Genomic DNA, 16,112 nt, shown 5'->3' with positions numbered 1-16,112 from the left:
AGCTCACCCCCCCCGTGCCCGCAGCGCATCGCAGCCCGCCTGGCAGCATGGCTGCCCCCCCCGCCCCCCCTGAACCCCACCGGGACGGGGGGGGGGGGTCCCCGGGGGGAGGAGGGGACCCAGGGGTCCTCTGCCCCCCCCCCCGACCCCTAGGCTGCTCCTGCCCCCCCCCCCGACCCCTAGGCTGCTCGGCCACACTGGGGGGGGACAGGACCCAGGCGTCCTGCCCCCCCCCCCCCCCATTTCACCCCACTTTCAATATGGGGGACCCCCAGCCGTGCTGTGTCGTCCCCCCCCCCGACCCCCATGACCCCCCCGGGAGGGACCCAGGCCTCCTGCCCCCCCAATTTCACCCCACTTTCAATATGGGGGACCCCCAGCCGCCCTGTGTGTGTCCCCCCCCCCGACCCCCATGACCCCCCCCGGGGGGGACCCCAGGCCTCCTGCCCCCTATCACACCCCCGAACCGCCAGGGGGCGACACTGAACGGGTTGTGTGGGCGTGGCTACGCTCTCCAAGCAGGCGTGGCTATGGGCTGTGTGGGCGTGGCTACGCTCTCAAGCAGGCGTGGCTATGGGCTGTGTGGGCGTGGCTACGCTCTCAAGCAGGCGGGGCTATGGCGCTAGAGGGCGGGGCTGCGGGCGGCGGGGGCGGTATTTCTGCCACGCATGCGCGGAGAGAGCATACTGGGGGGGGTTGTCACGTGACGCGGCCAAGATGGCGGCGCTGAGGGCGGTAGGTGGTGCCCGCCCGTCGCCTTGGAGACGTATTCCTGGGGGGGGGGGGCACCCACCCCCGAGGGCCCCCCACAGTGACAGGGGAGGGGGGGGGGACCCCAGGGATCCCCGGGGTTCTGGGGGGGGCCTGTGCCCTCTCCGCAGGACCCCCAAGGCGTAAAAGGGGGGGCAGGCCTGGGCGGCTGGGCCCCCCGACCCAGCACAAATGGGGGGGGGGGGGGTGTCTATCTCAGCCCCCTCTCCCCCTGCGACCCCTCCCCACCTGGCACCCCTGGAGAGCGGGGCCTTGGGGGGGGACACACACCAGCACCCCAGGGCGCAGGCAGAAGGATGAGACCCGGCCTGGCCGTGTCCCCCCCCCCCCCCCCAATTTTCCTGTGTGCCCCCCTTTGGGGAGCAGCTTTTTGCCCCCCCCCCCCCGCTATAATTAAATCCTGCTGTGACCCCCCCCCTCGGCTGGCGGCTCCTGAGCCTGTTTGGGAGCGTGGGAGGGAAACTGAGGCAGGGGCTGAGGCGGCCCTGCTCCCGCCCCGCAGGTGCTGGGGTGTCGGGGGGCCCCCGCCCCGCGCCCCCCACCCGGGCAGAGCCGGGGGGCGGCGGGGGGGCTGCTGCAGCGGCTGGGCCGGTGGTTCTACGAGGTGGAGGCAGCGGCGGCCTGGGGAGAGCGGCTGCAGCGGAACCGGCTGCGGAGCAAGAACGCGTGCGTGGGGCCCCCCCCCCAACTTGTGGGGTGTTGGGGGGGCTGGGTCGGTCCCCCCCCCCCCACTTGTGGGGTGGGAGCAGAGAGGCGGGATTGGGGCCCCCACGACTTGTGGGGCGTGGGTGGAGGGGCTCGGTCGGGTCCCCCGTGTGTGGGGCAGGAGCAGAGGGGCTGGACTGGGGCCCCTCTACTTGTGGGGTGGGGGGGGGCTGAATCCGGCCCCCCATATGTGGGGCACAGGCAGAGGGGCAGACCCCCTCCTCTTGCCCCCCCCCGCCCCCTCCAGGTACTGCGGCTTCCTCAGGGACACCTACGGTGACAACGTGGTGGCCGCCGTCTTCACCCTGTCCTGCGGCGGGGGGGTCAGGTGAGCCCCTGCCCTGCTTCGGGGTTGCCCCCCGGGGTGGGGGGGAGGCCCTCACCCTGATCTCCCCCCCCCCCCCCCCATAGATTTGAGGGGCAGGAACGCTGGATCCGGCCGGAAAACCTCTGGCGCCCTGAGGTGCTGCGCCTCCGCGACGTCCCCGTGGTGGCCCTGGACCTCAGCGGCACCCCCCTCAACTACAACGGCTTGGACAACCTGGGTGAGCCCCAGGACCCCCCCCCCCAAAACCCCCCTAAACCCCTTAGGGACCCCCCCCCCAAACCACCCCTCCTGCCTCCCCAGTGCCACTGACCCGGCTGCAGCACCTCGACCTGAGCGGGTGCCCCCACCTCGACGACTGGGCGCTGGGGCGGCTGCACGTCTTCGGGGACAGCCTGCGGGAGCTGTCGGTGGCTCGGTGTCCCCGCGTCACCGAGAGGGGCCTGGCCACCCTCCACCACCTCCGGTGAGCAGAGGAGACGGGGGACCACGGGGATCCCCCCCCCCCACACACCCGGTGCCGGTTTCCACCCCCCCCCCATCTCTGTAACCCCCCCACCCCAGGGAGCTCCGGCGCCTGGACGTGGCAGGGGTGCGGGTGCCCAGCCCGGGGCTGGTCCGTATCCTGCTGGAGGAGATGCTGCCGGGCTGCCAGGTCCTGGGCATGGACCTTGGGGACGGCACGGGGACGGATTCACCGCCACCGCCGGGGGGGGAAAAGCCCCCCGCCTGAGGCCGACAGGGTTTTGGGGTGCGGAGGGGGGCCCCGCCGCCCCCCCCCTGGAGCATTAAATGCCCGGTGGCTGCGCGCTGCCTCCCCTCCCTCCGTGGATTTGGGTTTTCTTGGCGGCGGTCGACGGGTTTCTCCGCTTTTTGCCCCGTTCAGGGTGGTGCTGGACCCCCCCCCCCCCCCCCCAAGTTCCCAGCTTGAAACCAGCTGCTCCCGTGAGGGTTTTGGGGGGACGACACCCCAATAATGGCTCCTGGGGGAACCAGGGAAGCGCCGGCTAATCCCCCCCCAGGGGTTTAGTACCCCCCGAGGGGGCTAATCCCCTCTCGAGGGGGTTAATTCCCCCCTCAAGGAGATGAATTCCCTCCTCGAGAGGTCTAATCCCTCCTCGAGGGGTCTAATCCCTCCTCGAGGGATTTAATCCCTCCTCGAGGGGTTTAATCCCTCCTCGAGGGGGGGTAATTCACTCCTCCAACCATGTTAATCCCCCCCAAAAGGGGTTAATTCCCCCTCTGAGGGGGCTACTTTCCCCTTCCAAGGGGGTTTATGCACCCCAAGGGGGTTAATTCCCCCCTCAAGGGATTTAATCCCTGTACAAGGGGTTTAATCCCTTCTCAAGGGGGTTAATTCCCCGCTCCAACGTGGTTAAGCTCCCCCCCCCCAAGGGAGTTAATTCCCCCTCCAAGGGGGCTAATTCTCCTCACAGGAGGATTAATTCCTTTCCCAAGAGGGTTAAAGCCCTCCTCCAAGATTAATTACCCCCTCAAGGAGTTTAATCCCCCCCTTCAAGGGGATTAATTATGCCCTGAAGGAGTTTAATCCCCCCAAAGGGGGGTATTTCCCCCCTCCCAGGCAATTAATCCTGCCTCCGAGGGGATTAATTACCCCCTCAAGGAGTTTAATCCCCCCCCCAAGGGGGCTAATCGTCTCTTCAAGGGGATTAATTACCCCCAGAAGGAATTTAATCCCCCCAAAGGGGGGTATTTCCCCCCTCCAAGGCGATTAATCCTGCCTCCAAGGGGATTAATTACCCCCTCAAGGAGTTTAATCCCCCCCAAAGGGGGACTATTTCCCCCTTCCAAGGGGGCTAATCCACCCCCAAGGGATTAATCCCCCTCGCCAAGGGGATTAACCCCCCCAAAAGGGATTAATCCCCCTCTCCAAATTGATTAATCCCCCTCTCCAAGGGGCTTAACCCCCCCAAAAGAGATTAATCCCCCCCAAAAGGGATTAATCCCCCTCTCCAAGGGGCTTAACCCCCCCAAAAGGGATTAATCCCCCTCTCCAAATTGATTAATCCCTCTTTCCAAGGGGATTAACCCCCCCAAAAGGGATTAATCCCTCTCTCCAAAGGGATTAATCCCCCTCTCCAAGGGGCTTAACCCCCCCAAAAGAGATTAATGCCCCTCTCCAAAGGGATTAACCCCCCCAAAAGGGATTAATCCCCCTCACCAAGGGGATTAACCCCCCCAAAAGGGATTAATTCTTCTCTCCAAGGGGATTAACCCCCCCAAAAGGGATTAACCCCCCCAAAAGGGATTAACCCCCCCAAAAGGGATTAATCCCCCTCGCCAAGGGTGCTATTCCCCTCTCCGGAGTATTAATCCCCCGGGGGGGTCCATCCCCTTTGCCAACGCAGCCACCGAGCAGCCGGGGCGGGCGCAGAGCCGGGTTTATTTGTGTGCGGGGGCGGGGGGGGGTGTCACTTTTCGAAGTGCTCGAGGGGGTAGTGCTCCCCGTAGTGCTGGAGGTGCCGTTCCAGGGCCGCCCGCTGCCGTCGCAGGTGAGGCGGCATCTCCCGGTAAACGTCGGAGAAGAGGAGCTGCACGTTGGGCTTCGGCTTCCGCTCCGCCTGCTCGAAGGCCTCCATCACCTGCGGGGCAGCGTCGGTGCCTTTCCCTCCCCAGAATCCCGGGGATCCCCTTCCCCAGAGACCTGGGGATCCCCTCCTCCCAAAATCCCGGGGATCCCCTCCCCAAAATCCTGGGGATCCCCTCCCCCCAAAGTCCCGAGGATCCCCTCCCCCAAAATCCCAAGGATCCCCCTCTCCAAAATCCCAGGGATCCCCTCCCCAAAATCCTGGGGATCCCTTCTCCAATATCCTGGGGATCCCTCCCCCCAAAATCCCAGGGATCCCTCCCCAAAATCCCAGGGATCCCCTCCCCAAAGTCCTGGGGATCCCTTCTCCAATATCCTGGGGATCCCTCCCCCAAATCCCGGGGATTCCCTTCCCCCAAATCCCGGGGATTCCCTTCCCCAAAATCCCGGGGATCCCCTCCCCAAAATCCTGGGGATCCCTCCCCCCCAAAGTCCCAAGGATCCCCTTCCCCAAAATCCTGGGGATCCCTTCCCCACAATCCCGGGGATCCCTCCCCAAAATCCCTGAGGATCCCCTTCCCCAATATCCCGGGGACCCCCCCCCCAAAATCCCAGGGATCCCTCCCCAAAATCCCGAGGATCACCTTCCCCACAATCCTGGGGATCCCCTTCTCCAAAATCCCAGGGATCCCCTCCCCAAAATCCTGGGGATCCCTTCTCCAGTATCCTGGGGATCCCCTTCCCCCAAATCCCGGGGATCCCCTTCCCCAAAATCCTGGGGATCCCTCCCCAAAATCCCAGGGATCCCTCCCCCCAAAATCCCAGGGATCCCTTCCCCAAAATTCCAGGAATCCCTCCCCAAAATCCCGGGGATCCCCTTCCCCAATATCCCGGGGACCCCCCCAAAATCCCAGGGATCCCCTTCCCCCAAATCCTGAGGATCTCTCCCCAAAATCCCGGGGATCCCCTTCCCCAAAGTCCTGGGGATCCTCTCCTCCCAAAATCCCGAGGATCCCCTTCCCCACAATCCTGGGGATCCCCTTCCCCAATATCCCGGGGACCCCCCCCCCAAAATCCCAGGGATCCCCTTCCCCCAAATCCCAAGGATCCCCCTCCCCAAAATCCCGAGGATCTCTCCCCCAAATCCCGGGGATCCCCTTCCCCAAAATCTCAGGGATCCCCTCTCCAAAATCCCAAGGATCCCCCCCCCCCCCAAATCCCGAGGATCTCTCCCCCAAATCCCGGGGATCCCCTCTCCAAAATCCCAAGGATCCCCCTCCCCAAAATCCCAGGGATCCCCCCCCCCAAAATCCCGAGGATCTCTCCCCCAAATCCCGGGGATCCCCTTCCCCAAAATCCCAGGGATCCCCTCTCCAAAATCCCAAGGATCCCCCTCCCCAAAATCCCAGGGATCCCCTTCCCCCAGATCCCAAGGATCCCCCTCCCCAAAATCCCGATGATCTCTCCCCCAAATCCCAGGGATCCCCTTCCCCAAAATCCCGGGGATCCCCTCCCCAAAATCCCAAGGATCCCTCCCCAAAATCCCAGGGATCCCCTTCCCCACAATCCCGGGGATCCCCTCCCAGATCCCAGGGGATCCCCCCCCCCCCCCCCCCCCTTGTTACCATCTTGCGGGAGCTCTTCCTCCAGCCCTTCTCCTCCTCCTCGTCCCACCAGCCCCGGTTCAGCATGTAGTGCCGCAGGCGGGAGATGGGGTGATCCTGTTTGTCCCAATAATTCACCTCATCCACCGACCGGTACGCCGAGCTGTCGTCGCTGGTGCTGTGGTGGCCGATGCTGGCGGGGAAGAGGTTAAAAAAATAAGAAAAAACCCCAAAAAACCCTTAAAAAAGTATTTTTGGGGTGCGTCACCCCGCCTCGCTCCCCGCCCCGGCGTACCGGTAGGTCATGGCTTCGATGAGAAAGGGTTGGTTCTCCGCCACGGCGCGCCGCCGGGCTTCTTTGGTGGCGTTGTAAACGGCGAAGACGTCGTTGCCGTCCACCCGGATAGACATCAGGCCGTAGCCGGGGCCGCGCGCCGCTGCGGGGAGCGGGGGATGAGTTGGGGTACGGCCCCTGAACCCCAAAACCCCCCGGCCGTCGCCTTACCGCGGCCGTCGCCTTACCGATGCCGTCGCCGCGGTATTGCTCGGAGGTCGGGGTGGAGATGGCGTAGCCGTTGTTACGGCAGAAGAAGATGACGGGACACTCGAGGGTGGCGGCGAAGTTGAAGCCGGCGTGGGCGTCCCCTTCGCTGGCCGCCCCCTCCCCGAAATAACAGATCACCGCCCGGTTGGCGTCGGCGCGCTTGATGGTGTAGGCGGCCCCCACGGCTGCGGGGAAGGGAGGGAGGGGGTCGGGGGGGTGGTTCGGGGAGAGCCGGGGGGGGGACACACGACACAGGGCGGGGGGACGGGGACGAGGCACCTTGCGGGATCTGGGTGGCCAACGGGGACGAGATGGTGACGAAATGGCGGTCGCGGCAGCCGTAGTGGACCGGCATCTGCCGGCCCTTGCCGGTGTCGCTGGCGTTGCCGTAACACTGCGCCATGAAGAGGTCCAGGGGGTAGCCCCGGTACATCAGCACGCCTGGAAGTGGCGGGGGGGGGGGGGACACACGATGACACCGATGAAATTGGGGACAGCCCCCCGCCCCGAGCCCGCTGCCCCCCAAATCGGGGCCCGCTCCCCCTTACCCGCTTCCCGGTACTGCCCAAAAACCAGGTCGGTGTCGTCCAGCGCGGCCGCGCTGCCCACGTGCGTCCCCTCCTCCCCGTAGTTGGTCATGTAGAAGGAGATACGGCCCTGGGAGGGGGGGGGGGACACACGGCGTGTTGGGGGGGTGTCCCCATTCTTGGGGTGTCATCGTCATCGTCGTCCCCCCACCCCGTTGTCCCTACCTGGCGCTGGGACTCGTAGAGGATGCGGTCCATGGTGTTGAGGAGCGTCATGGTCTTGTAGAGCTTCAGCACCAGCTCCTTGGGCAGCTGCGGGGGGGGGACATCGGGGGTTTTGGGGTGTCCCCCGGGAAGCGGGGCCCACCCCGCTCTCCCCCGACGCGCGGCGTCACGCCGTTTGCTGCCGCCTCCGTGGGGCGTCGCGCGCCTGGGTGCTGCGGGTTCGGGGTCCCACGGAGAGGGGTGGCACGTGTTTGGGGTGTCGTACGTGGGGGACGTCACGGGTTTGGGGTACCCCGGACCTGCTTGTCGCACGATTGGGGTGCCCCGGGCTTGGACGTTGCACGTTCGGGGTGTCGTGTCGCCAGACGACGCGTGTTTGGGGCGTCACATGCCTGGCTCTGGCATGTTCGGGGTGTCATGTCCCCAGACATTACGTGTTTGGGGTGCCACATGCTTGGATGTCGCGTGTTCGGGGCGTCACAGGCCTGGCTGTGGCGTGTTCAGGGCACCACATACCTGAACATGACACGTTTGGCGTGTTACATACCCTGACATGACACGTTTGGCGTGTTCCGCCCCCAGACATTACATGTTCGGGGTGTCATGTCCCCACACATTACGTGTTTGGGGTGCCACATGCTTGGATGTTGCGTGTTTGGGGTGTCACATGCCTGGCTGTGGCGTGTTTGGGGTGTCACATACCTGAACATGACATGTTTGGGGTGTCACAAGCCTGGCTCTGGCATGTTCGGGGTGTCATGTCCCCAGACATTACGTGTTCGGGGTGTCATGTCCCCACACATTACGTGTTTGGGGTGCCACATGCTTGGATGTTGCGTGTTTGGGGTGTCACAAGCCTGGCTGTGGCATGTTCAGGGTGTCATGTCCCCAGACATTACATGTTCGGGGTGTCATGTCCCCACACATTACGTGTTCGGGGTGTCATGTCCCCAGACATTACGTGTTTGGGGTGCCACATGCTTGGATGTCGTGTGTTTGGGGTGTCACGTGCCCGGCTGTGGCGTGTTCAGGGCGTCACATCCCTGAACATGACATGTTTGGGGTGCCACATGCTTGGATGTTGCATAATTGGGGTGTCACATGCCTGGCTATGGTGTGTTTGGGGTGTCACATACCTGAACATGACACGTTTGGGGTGTCACATGCCTGGCTGTGGCGTGTTCGGGGTGTCACATACCTGAACATGACATGTTTGGGGTGTCACAAGCCTGGCTCTGGCATGTTCGGGGTGTCATGTCCCCAGACATTACATGTTCGGGGTGTCATGTCCCCAGACATTACATGTTTGGGGTGTCATGTCCCCACACATTACGTGTTTGGGGTGCCACATGCTTGGATGTTGCGTGTTTGGGGTGTCACAAGCCTGGCTGTGGCATGTTCAGGGTGTCATGTCCCCAGACATTACATGTTTGGGGTGCCACATGCTTGGATGTCGCGTGTTTGGGGTGTCACATGCCTGGCTGTGGCGTGTTCAGGGCATCACATACCTGAACATGACATGTTTGGCGTGTCACGTACCCAGACACGACACATTTGGCGTGTCACATACCCAGACACGACGTGTTTGGCGTGTCCCGCCCCCAGGCATTGCGTGTTCGGGGTGTCATGTCCCCAGACATTACATGTTCAGGGTGTCATGTCCCCACACATTACATGTTCAGGGTGTCATGTCCCCACACATTACGTGTTTGGGGTGCCACATGCTTGGACGTCACATGTTTGGGGTGTCACGTGCCTGAACGTGACACGTTTGGCGTGTCACATACCCAGACACGACGCGTTTGGCGTGTCCCGCCCCCAGGCATTGCGTGTTCGGGGTGTCATGTCCCCAGACATTACGTGTTCGGGGTGTCATGTCCCCACACATTACATGTTTGGGGTGCCACATGCTTGGATGTTGCGTGTTTGGGGTGTCACAAGCCTGGCTGTGGCATGTTCAGCGTGTCATGTCCCCAGACATTACATGTTCAGGGTGTCATGTCCCCACACATTACGTGTTCGGAGTGTCATGTCCCCAGACATTACGTGTTTGGGGTGCCACATGCTTAGATGTTGCGTGTTTGGGGCGTCACATACCCAGACACGACACGTTTGGCGTGTCCCGCCCCCAGACATTACATGTTCGGGGTGTCATGTCCCCACACATTACGTGTTTGGGGTGCCACATGCTTGGATGTCACATGTTTGGGGTCTCACATGCCTGAACATGACATGTTTGGCGTGTCACATACCCAGACACGACACGTTTGGCGTGTCCCGCCCCCAGGCATTGCGTGTTCGGGGTGTCATGTCCCCACACATTACGTGTTCAGGGTGTCATGTCCCCACACATTACGTGTTTGGGGTGCCACATGCTTGGATGTTGCGTGTTTGGGGTGTCACAAGCCTGGCTGTGGCATGTTCAGCGTGTCATGTCCCCAGACATTACATGTTCAGGGTGTCATGTCCCCACACATTACGTGTTTGGGGTGCCACATGCTTGGACGTCGCATGTTTGGGGCGTCACATGCCTGAACGTGACACGTTTGGCGTGTCACATACCCAGACACAACGCGTTTGGCGTGTCCCGCCCCCAGGCATTGCGTGTTCGGGGTGTCATGTCCCCACACATTACGTGTTCGGGGTGTCATGTCCCCAAACATTACATGTTCGGGGTGTCATGTCCCCACACATTACGTGTTTGGGGTGCCACATGCTTGGATGTTGCGTGTTTGGGGTGTCACAAGCCTGGCTGTGGCATGTTCAGGGTGTCATGTCCCCACACATTACGTGTTCAGGGTGTCATGTCCCCACACATTACGTGTTTGGGGTGCCACATGCTTGGACGTCGCATGTTTGGGGTGTCACGTGCCTGAACGTGACACGTTTGGCGTGTCACATACCCAGACACGACGCGTTTGGCGTGTCCCGCCCCCAGGCATTGCGCCTTGGGGCTGCCGTTTCCCGGCGCCGCGCGCCCGGCACGCCCCGTCCCTGTCCCCTCGGGTCCCCCCGCCGCGGGGCTGACCTGGGGGTCCTCGGCGGGGTTGACGATGTGGCCCTGCCGGTCCATCACCCGGTAGACGGGGATGCCCGAGATGACGTTGGGCTGGATGAACTCCAGCCGGTCGGCGAAGTCGGCCGAGGCGCCGGGGAACTGCGGCTTCTCCTCCGGCGAGGGGAACTCCTGCCGCGGCCGGGGCCGGGGACAGCGACAGCGGGATGTCCCCTGCCTGTCCCCGGCTCCCCCGGCCCTGTCCCGCTCCCAAAAACCCCCCAAAAGGGGCCCCAGGCGCCTCCCTCCTGTCCCACCCCCTGCAGGGCCAATGATCGGGGAGGGCGTGGGACGTGGGGACACGGGGACGGAGTGGGGGGACACGGGGACGGGGGGACACGGGGATGGGGGTGGGGGGGGACATGGGGACACGGGGACGTGGGGACACAGGGATGGGGGGGGACGTGGGGACACGGGGACGGAGTGGGGGGACACGGGGACACGGGGATGGGGGTGGGGGGGGACATGGGGACACGGGGATGTGGGGACACGGGAATGGGGGGGGGGGACGTGGGGACACGGACGGAGTGGGGGGGACACGGGGACACAGGGATGGGGTGGGGGGGATGTGGGGACACGGGGATGGCGTGGGGGGGGACGTGGGGACACAGGGACGGGGTTGGGGGGACGTGGGGACACAGGGACGGGGTTGGGGGGACACGGGGACGTGGGGACACAGGGATGGGGGGGACACGGGGCCGTGGGGACACAGGGATGGGGTGGAGGGGACACGGGGACGGCGTGGGGGGGACACGTGGGGACACAGGGCCGTGGGGACACCGGGGTGGGGGGTGACACGGGGCCGTGGGGACACCGAGACGTGGCACCGGGTGAAGGGACACCCACGGGGACGTGGGGACACCGGGACAGGGCTGAGGGACGCGGGGATACGGGGACGGGGTGGGGGGACGTGGGGACCCGCGCATGGGGGTGGAGGGCCCCGGGGGGGTGACACGGCGGGGACAAGCCGGTCCCCGGCCCCACTCACGGCGGTGCTGAGGCGCCGGGCCGGGCCCGGGCCCGGGGTCCGCAGGAGCCGCCACCGCAGCGCCCGCCAGGCCGCCATCGCCGCCATCTTCTGAGGGGCGGGGCCTCGGGCCCGGGGCGGGGCTTTTCGGGGGCGTGGTCAAAGGGGGGGCGGGGCCTCGGGGGCGTGCTCAAACTGCGGGGCGGGGCCTCGGGCCTGGGACGGGGCTTTCGGGGGCGTGGTCAAAGGGCGGGGCGGGGCCTCGGGGGCGTGCTCAAACGACGGGGCGTGGCCTAGGGCCTGGGGCGGGGCTTAGAGGCGTGGTCAAAGGGCGGGGCGGGGCCTCGGGGGCGTGCTCAAACTGCGGGGCGGGGCCTCGGGCAGGGGGCGGGGCTTCGGGGGCGTTGTCTCGGGCCCGGGGCGGGGCCTCGGGGCGTGTTCGAACGGCGGGGCGTGGCCTCGGCCGCCGGGGCGGGGTTCGAGGCTAAGGGGCGTGGTCAGAAGCGGGGTTTCAGGCTAAGGGGCGTGGTCAGACGCGGAGGGGGGGTGGGGCGCGGCTTCGCGCCCCGGAAGCGGAAGCGGCGGCCATGGCGGCGGCGGAGCAGGAGGAGGAGAAGATGGCGGCGGCGGGTGGCGGGTGTTGCCTGCGGCCTTTCTCCTGCGAGCAGGGGCTGCTGTCGCGGCCCGACGGCTCGGCCGCCTTCCTGCAGGGTGCGCCGGGCCGCGGGGCCTCCCCTCACCGCCTCCCCCTGCTCCCCTCCCGGTTCTCCCATCGGTGACCGCGCTCCCCGCTCCCTTCCCAGGCGACACCTCGGTGCTGGCCGGGCTCTACGGCCCCGCAGAGGTGAAGGGCAGCAAGGAGCTCCCGGACCGGGCGGTGCTGGAGGTGCTGCTGCGCCCCAAAGTGGGGCTGCCAGGTGGGTGTCCCCCCCCCATCCCCCCCCGACCCCATCCCGGCAGGGTCCCCGGGCTGTCACCGGCCCCGCGGGACCCCCGGCTGAGCCCTCCCCGGCTCCCCGGTCCCCTCCACAGGCGTGGTGGAGCGCAGCCGGGAGCAGCTCCTGCGGCGGACCTGCGAGGCGGTGGTTTTGGGGGTGCTGCACCCCCGCACCGCCATCACCCTCGTCCTGCAGGTGCTCAGCGACGCCGGCTCCGTATCCTTGGGGGGCAGCTCCGCCCGGTGCCCGTGATTTGGGGGGGAAGGAGGGGGGGTGTGTGTGTGTGGAGCTGTGTTTGTGTTTGGGGGGGGGCCTCCCCCTTCCCCCCTCCCCGTCCTTGACACCCCCCCGCTCCCAGCTTCTCTCCTGCTGCCTCAACGCTGCCTGCATGGGGCTGCTGGACGCGGGGCTGCCCCTCTCCTCCCTCTTCTGCGGCGTCACCTGCGCCCTCGACCCCACCGGTGCCATCGTCCTCGACCCCACCACCCGGCAGGAGCAGGTGAGCACCCGGGGTGGGGGTGGGGGTCCCCCCAAACCCCGTGGGGCTCCCCCCCCAAGCCCTCCTGACCCCCCCCCCCCCCCCCCCCTGCCCCGTTCTTCGCAGGAGGCGCGCGCCGTCCTCACCTTCGCCATCGACAGCGCCGAGAGGAAGGTGCTGACGGCCACCACCAAAGGCAGCTGCTCCGTGGAGGAGGTGAGGGGTTCAGGGACCTCCCCGGGGGGGGGGTGTGGTGTGGTGGTTTTGGGGTGCAGACACCCCCCCCCACGGGGTGGGCCGCTCCCTCCCACCCACCGCGGGGTCCCCGCTTTCCCCCTCCCAGATGCAGCAGTGCCTCGCGGCGGCCCAGCGCGCCGCCGACACCATCTTTCAGTTCTACCGCGACTCCGTCCGGCGGAGATACTCCAAGTCCTGACGCCGGGGACCCCGCCGGGGCAGCCGGACTGTCCCCCGCTGTCCCCCACGCCCCCCACCGGGCCTGGCCCCCCCCCCACAGCAGTCAGTAAAGGATCCCCCCCCTCCCCTCTGCTGCGCCTCTGAGTCCATCCAGCGCCGCACAGGGGCCCCCCCAGCGTCCCCGTACCCCCAAGTTTCGGGGGACACAGGGACACGCGTGGGGACACGTGTCCTGGCATCCCCCCCCCCCCCCCCCCCGGGACACCCAAGATGGCGGCCACTGTGCGGCATCACCGCGCTCACTGGTACACTCAAGATGGCGCCTGAATTATGCGCGCGCCACGCCGTGACCTTCTCAAGATGGCGGACTGCGTGTAGAAGCCACCGCGACACACATCGGTACGCACAAAATGGCGGCGCCAACAATGGCGTCTCAGTTATGAGTGACCTTCCCAAGATGGCGGCGCCGGCAGGGGCCATGCCCCCAGTGGGTCCACCCCTTCCTGGGCGGGGCTTGCGGCCGCGCGGCCAATGGGACGGTGGCGTTGGGACCGCGCGTTGCCGCGGCAACGGGCCCCGGAAGTGAGGGGGGGGGGGGGGGGAGAAGAGCTGAGGCCGGGAGCCGTGCAGCGCGCATGCGCGAGGCCGGGGTGGGCGCTGGCGCGCCCCAGTGCGCGTGCGCGGGCTACGGTGCGCAGCGCCGAGCACCGGGGTGTGGGGGGGGGGGGGTGTGCGTAAATGGGGGTGCGGTGGGGGGATATGGGGGTGCAATGGGGGTGCGATTGGGGGAATGGGAGTGCGATAACGGGGTGCAACGGGGGGGTGCGATTGGGGGGCTATGGGGGTGCACGGGGGGAAATGATGGGGGGTGCAATAGTGGGCGGCTATGGGGCTGCCATGGGGGATATTGGGGGGCAATAACGGGGTGCAGTGGGGATGTGGGGGTGCAATGGGGATGTGGGGGTGCAGTGAGGGGCTATGGGGCTGCGATGGGGATGTGGGGGTGCAGTGGGGGGCTATGGGGCTGCGATGGGGATATTGGGGTGCAATAACGGGGTGCAATGGGGATGTGGGGGGGCTATGGGGCTGCGATGGGGATATGGGGGTGCAATAACGGGGTGCAATGGGGTTATGGGGGTGCAATAACGGGGTGCTATGGGGTTATGGGGGTGCACTGGAGGAGATGGGGGTGCAAGGGGGGGGATGGAGAAATGGGGGGTGCAAGGAGGGCTGTGACGGGGGTGATATGGGGGGGGGTGCGCTGAGGGGGTGGCCTGCAGCCCTGCTGGGAGGCCGGGGCACCGTGGGGGGTCCCCCCCCGGCCACCGTCCCCCCCCCGCCACCGTCCCCCCGCCACCGTCCCCGCAGGCAGCGGCATGGCGGAGGTGCACGTCATCGGGCAGATCGTGGGGGCCAGCGGCTTCCCCCAGCGCCGCCTCTTCTGCAAGTGGGGGCTGCACGCCGGTGAGCGGGGTCCCCGGGATTTTAGGGGACGCCGGCGAGGGGGTGACACCAGGGTGGCCGTCACCTCTGTCTCTCTGTCTGTGTGTCCGTCCCTGTCCCCCCCTCGCAGGCGGCGCCTGGAAGCTGCTTTCGGGGCTGGGGTCCGGCCAGACCCAAGTGGACGACCCCCAGGCGGACGACGTGGCCTATTGGTGTCACCCCCTCGACGTCCACTTTGCCACCAAGGGGCTGCAAGGTACCGCGAGCGTCCCCCGCCACGTCCCCCGTGTCCCCCCCCCGATGTCCCTGACGCCCCCCTGTGTGTGTCCCCCCCCCCCCCCCCCCCCCAGGTTGGCCCAAGCTGCACCTGCAGGTCTGGCACCAAGACGGGCTGGGCCGCAACGAGGTGCTGGGCTACGGTTTCTGCCACGTACCGGCCACCCCCGGGTGCCACGCGCTGGCCTGCGTCACCTGGCGCCCGCGGGGGACTTGGCGGGAACGCTTGAGCCAACGTTTGGTGGGGGGGGGTCCCCAACTCCGAGCCCCCGAAGCCGTCACCGCCGGCGCCGCCGACCGATTCCGATTGCGCACCGAGGCCGCCGGCACCGTCCACCTGCAGCTCGGCGTCCTCCTGCGGCACTTCGGCCGCTACGGCGTCGAGTGCTAGCGGGGGGGGGGGGGACACACGGGGACGGGGACCCCCCCATGGAGGGGACACCGGATCCCCCCAGGCCAGGACACTGGGGTCCCCCAGGGAGGGGACACCGGGGTCCTCTGGGGACAGGACGCCAAGGTCCCCCCAGGGAGGGGACATTTGGCCCCCCCCCCCCCCCCCAAGGCCAGGAACCCCGTTGTCCCCCCAGGGAGGGGACACCGGATCCCCCCAGGCCAGGACACTGGGGTCCCCCAGGGAGGGGACACTTGGCCCCCCCCCCCCCAAGGCCAGGACCCCGTTGTCCCCCCAGGGAGGGGACACTGGGCACCTGGGAACCCCCCTGCCCCGTCCCCCCCCCCCCGGGTCAGTGTTGGGGGGGGGACACACAGGACAGTTTTTGCCGTGGGGTCCCCCCCTGTGTCGCATCCCCCCCCCCGCACCCCCATAAAGCTCTTTTTTTGCACCATGTCTGTTTTCCCTCTGATTTGGGGGGGGGGGGGGGGCTGGGTACCCCCTGGCAGCGGGGGGGGGGGGGGCCTGGGGGTGGCAGGGGGCGTCCCCCTCCCCCCCTCTTTGGGGGGGGGTCCCAGCCACCCAGGTCCTCGCGGGGGAGGGGAGGAAGTGTCCCAGACGTCTGGGTCCTGGGGGAGGGAGGGCGGGGAGCGTCCCGGCCGCCTGGGTCCCTCCTGGGGGGTCCCGGTCGCCTGGGTCCCTCCCGGGGGGGTCCGCGCCCCCTCACCGGCCGTGACTCAGTTCCCCCCCCCGCGGCGCCTCCCGCCGCCCCCGGCCGGGCCCCGCCGAGCGGAAGGGGGGGGGGGGCGGCCCCGGTGCCCCGTCCCGTCCCCCCCCCCCCACCCCACCCCACCCCCCCCCCCCCCGCGGCGTTTCCTGGGTGGGGCCGCCCCGCTCC

At 67.1% G+C, this 16,112-nt stretch overlaps 4 protein-coding genes across 7 annotated transcripts; 3 read left to right on the top strand and 1 right to left on the bottom strand.

Moving 5' to 3' along the window:
* The first annotated feature begins 661 nt into the window (after positions 1 to 661).
* On the top strand, positions 662 to 2,623 carry DMAC2 (distal membrane arm assembly component 2). 2 transcript variants are annotated; one of them, XM_075489951.1, is made up of 6 exons: positions 662 to 735; positions 1,274 to 1,437; positions 1,724 to 1,804; positions 1,888 to 2,021; positions 2,105 to 2,267; positions 2,366 to 2,623. In XM_075489951.1, the coding sequence occupies exons 1-6, from the start codon at positions 718 to 720 to the stop codon at positions 2,532 to 2,534; spliced, it is 729 nt and encodes a 242-aa protein (XP_075346066.1). In that variant the 5' UTR covers positions 662 to 717; the 3' UTR covers positions 2,535 to 2,623. The 2 variants fall into 2 exon arrangements, with proteins under 2 accessions (XP_075346066.1, XP_075346067.1); XM_075489952.1 differs by lacking the exon at positions 1,724 to 1,804.
* Positions 2,624 to 4,187: 1,564 nt separating this feature from the next.
* BCKDHA (branched chain keto acid dehydrogenase E1 subunit alpha) lies at positions 4,188 to 11,390 on the bottom strand. The gene is made up of 9 exons (XM_075490071.1): positions 11,293 to 11,390; positions 10,278 to 10,436; positions 7,250 to 7,336; positions 7,046 to 7,154; positions 6,777 to 6,938; positions 6,476 to 6,682; positions 6,249 to 6,390; positions 5,975 to 6,146; positions 4,188 to 4,404 (listed from the first exon to the last, which is right to left on the bottom strand). The coding sequence occupies exons 1-9, from the start codon at positions 11,377 to 11,379 to the stop codon at positions 4,234 to 4,236; spliced, it is 1,296 nt and encodes a 431-aa protein (XP_075346186.1). The 5' UTR covers positions 11,380 to 11,390; the 3' UTR covers positions 4,188 to 4,233.
* Positions 11,391 to 11,825: 435 nt separating this feature from the next.
* On the top strand, positions 11,826 to 13,263 carry EXOSC5 (exosome component 5). 2 transcript variants are annotated; one of them, XM_075489954.1, is made up of 6 exons: positions 11,826 to 11,982; positions 12,075 to 12,188; positions 12,304 to 12,425; positions 12,568 to 12,708; positions 12,814 to 12,903; positions 13,031 to 13,234. In XM_075489954.1, the coding sequence occupies exons 1-6, from the start codon at positions 11,859 to 11,861 to the stop codon at positions 13,121 to 13,123; spliced, it is 684 nt and encodes a 227-aa protein (XP_075346069.1). In that variant the 5' UTR covers positions 11,826 to 11,858; the 3' UTR covers positions 13,124 to 13,234. The 2 variants fall into 2 exon arrangements, with proteins under 2 accessions (XP_075346069.1, XP_075346068.1); XM_075489953.1 differs by lacking the exon at positions 12,304 to 12,425 and having other exon boundaries at positions 13,031 to 13,263.
* A 334-nt stretch (positions 13,264 to 13,597) lies between these two features.
* Positions 13,598 to 15,245, top strand: B9D2 (B9 domain containing 2). 2 transcript variants are annotated; one of them, XM_075489961.1, is made up of 4 exons: positions 13,598 to 13,686; positions 14,473 to 14,568; positions 14,678 to 14,803; positions 14,898 to 15,245. In XM_075489961.1, the coding sequence occupies exons 2-4, from the start codon at positions 14,481 to 14,483 to the stop codon at positions 15,212 to 15,214; spliced, it is 531 nt and encodes a 176-aa protein (XP_075346076.1). In that variant the 5' UTR covers positions 13,598 to 13,686; positions 14,473 to 14,480; the 3' UTR covers positions 15,215 to 15,245. The 2 variants fall into 2 exon arrangements, with proteins under 2 accessions (XP_075346076.1, XP_075346075.1); XM_075489960.1 differs by lacking the exon at positions 13,598 to 13,686 and adding an exon at positions 13,767 to 13,816.
* The last annotated feature ends 867 nt before the right edge of the window (positions 15,246 to 16,112 follow it).

The sequence above is a fragment of the Mycteria americana genome, unplaced genomic scaffold (assembly GCF_035582795.1).
Source record: "Mycteria americana isolate JAX WOST 10 ecotype Jacksonville Zoo and Gardens unplaced genomic scaffold, USCA_MyAme_1.0 Scaffold_43, whole genome shotgun sequence".
NCBI classification, from domain to species: domain Eukaryota; kingdom Metazoa; phylum Chordata; class Aves; order Ciconiiformes; family Ciconiidae; genus Mycteria; species Mycteria americana.
Note: the sequence above shows the minus strand (reverse complement) of the source record. Positions and strands in the feature narration are given on the sequence as shown.